Here is a 2,500-nt window from a genome sequence, read left to right on the forward strand (position 1 = left end):
AACACGTCAGGCTGAAGGTCGAGTGGCAGCTGGAAAGTAACGGCAGACATCTTGTCGATGATGTCACAGTGCGGACTGGGGAGGGGCCTGGTGGAGCTCGGCGGGGTCACATGACGTGTTTCTCGATGCCCGGGGTGAACTCCTTGGCGTTAGGGTTCAGATTGCTGTTCACCTAGAAGAGGAGGGAGGGGGAGGAGCTTGATGAGAAACGACCCTCTTGTTGCTGAGGATGATGGTGTAGGTACTGAGATCAAATTGGATCTAAACCAGATCAAACTGGATCCAAACCAGATCAAACTGGATCTAAACCGGATCAAACCGTACCTAAACCGGATCAAACCGTACCTAAACCGGATCAAACCGTACCTAAACCGGATCAAACCGTACCTAAACCGGATCAAACTAGCTGCTGACATGTATGGGCCCTGAAGACATGGCGGACGCCCCCTGAACTCACCACGACCTCCATGTCTGCGTCTGCGTGGACATCTGCGTCCAGGACCAGCAGGCTGATCTGGTCCTGCAGCTGCCCCACCTGGGAGGGCAGGTCTCTGGACGGGATGAACCACTCCCACTGCTCCTCCTCCTCCAGCATCTCCTGGAAGCAGCGCTCGATGAACTCCTCCTCCCACAGCTCCTCCTCCACCTGACGCAGGCGGCGCACAGGCACGCGCACACACACACACACGCACACACACACACACACACACACACACACACACACACACACACACACCTAATGTCAAATGGTCTTCAAGTGCTTTGGTTCCTGTTTTTTTGCGTCTGTGTATTTCAGGTGTTTTCTGAAGCTCCTCATCGTTTCTTCCTCAGTGAAAACCAGAAAAAACAGGTTTCTCAGTAAAAAAGTTCCTCAAACAACAACAACAACAACAACAACGACGACTTGTTTCTCTGTTGACCAAAACTGTCAGCTGATTACATCATCGACCTTAATTCTGACTTCCCTGTAAAACAACACAGTTTCTGGGTGTAACGTCCCTTTAATTCCAACTTTCACTGGTTGTTTGTTTGTGGACGCTGCCTTTCTCCTTCCGGGGACCGTTTCCGGTGTTACCTGCCGCCCCTGCTCCTCACCTGCCGGTTGAACTCCTCCTCGTTCTCCATCCACATGTACTCGGCGAACGGGTCGTCCTCGGGGCTCAGCTGGTTCAGGATCACCTCGTTGCTGATGGTCATCTTCGGCGCGACGTTGCTGATGCTCGGGTCTTTCATCTCTCCCGGTCTCCCGGTGACTCGGTCGGTCGGTCTGCGAGCCTGCAGGGGGAACAGGGGAGAAGGGTCACGGTCAAACACGGAGCCCTCCGCCCGCTCCGAGGCCGCCGTCTGACAGACAACAACAACATTGAGCCGACGACATTTTTCACCGTGAACACACCCGAAACAGAGAACTACTGTGCCCCGGAGCGGCGCCACAACCCCCCGGAGACAGGACGACACAGCATGGACACTGAGCGCGGCGGCTTTATGGCGGGAAATACCTGACGGCCTGTTTATTCGACGGAACGAGACGCCAACGGTCGATTCTGGAACTCTTCTGTAATGGCCGCGCTGCCTCTGTTTGTTTACATCGGCTGCGTCACTCCCTGCTCGCTCGTGATTGGATGAACCGCGCTGCTGCCTTCACGGGACAACAGGTTCCGTTAAAACCAACGGGAGCACCGAGCTGGGAGCGCAGCGTGGAAAGCAGCAATCTTCATCCGGCGAATCGTTTAATTCTCACAAACATAATTAAAGTTCCCCAAATTTGATACTACGGTTTATACAGTGTTTCATAGAATTATCTAATCTCAGTGTGATAAATGTTAGCATAGTTGTTTGGGATGTATACCTGGTCTGATGTGTTCTGGATGTTTAAGGTTAATTTATTCTGTTTATATAAGCAAAAAAAAGTCTAAAGTTTGACTGGGTATGTCATTGTATTGAATTATCAGGAGGAATTTTATTTGTCATTCGACTTTTAAACACTTGTTCTTGGTGGAAATGGGCCTCCGTAAATCAGTTGACTCAGTTTCTGAATTTGAATCAGGAACCTCCAGAGGCCACCTGAATGCAGCACTGTAGTTCTCATCCACAATCTTTTTCACGTTACTAAACCGGAAGCAGCTCACAGGAAGCGAAGCTGACGTGGAGCTGAGTGTTTTATAACTAACATTTTAACAGAAAACACGAAAAGCTGCCAAAATATAAAACAACCTGCTCGACCTTGGTTTAACGGGGCAGGGCGGGGGTAAATATCGCGATACTTCCGTCTTCACGCACTGCGTTTCCGCTTCCGTTTGTGTTGCTTGTCGCTAAAGTAACTACGGTAAGAGTTCATACATCCGCACACAGAACTGCGGCAGACAGCTTTCTATGTGCAGTTTACCCGTTAAGTCGGAGCGGTAAAAGCGCAGTTATGTGCTGCGTTGTGTGTGTTTGCATAAGTTAGCCTCGATACATACGGGCCGATGAAATGAGCTAAAGTTAGCAACGTTAGCCT

General features: G+C 50.6%; 2 protein-coding genes across 5 annotated transcripts in view; one reads left to right on the top strand and one right to left on the bottom strand.

Moving 5' to 3' along the window:
• Positions 1-1,651, bottom strand: part of LOC138633351 (polyadenylate-binding protein-interacting protein 2-like) — a 2,763-nt gene extending 1,112 nt beyond the window's left edge. The window contains exons 1-4 of one of the 3 annotated variants that reach the window (XM_069719532.1): positions 1,500-1,651; positions 1,096-1,275; positions 458-646; positions 1-172 (exon numbers count right to left, since the gene is read on the bottom strand). The exon at positions 1-172 is cut by the window's left edge and continues 1,112 nt beyond it. In XM_069719532.1, coding sequence (XP_069575633.1) covers positions 107-172; positions 458-646; positions 1,096-1,233 — 393 coding nt within the window. In that variant the 5' untranslated portion in view covers positions 1,234-1,275; positions 1,500-1,651 and the 3' untranslated portion in view covers positions 1-106. The other 2 variants (XM_069719535.1, XM_069719534.1) reach the window with 2 other exon arrangements.
• A 189-nt stretch (positions 1,652-1,840) lies between these two features.
• Positions 1,841-2,500, top strand: part of matr3l1.2 (matrin 3-like 1.2) — a 15,027-nt gene continuing 14,367 nt past the window's right edge. Inside the window, exon 1 of one of the 2 annotated variants that reach the window (XM_069719512.1) lies at positions 1,841-2,326. The gene's annotated coding sequence lies outside the window, so the exon portion shown is untranslated. Of the gene's footprint in view, positions 2,327-2,346 lie in introns of those variants that run through there. The other variant, XM_069719511.1, reaches the window with a different exon arrangement.

This window comes from Brachyistius frenatus, unplaced genomic scaffold (assembly GCF_029030835.1).
Source record: "Brachyistius frenatus isolate BFR_SWC_R1_liver_20210118 unplaced genomic scaffold, ASM2903083v1 Contig_216, whole genome shotgun sequence".
Classification (NCBI taxonomy): Eukaryota; Metazoa; Chordata; class Actinopteri; family Embiotocidae; genus Brachyistius; species Brachyistius frenatus.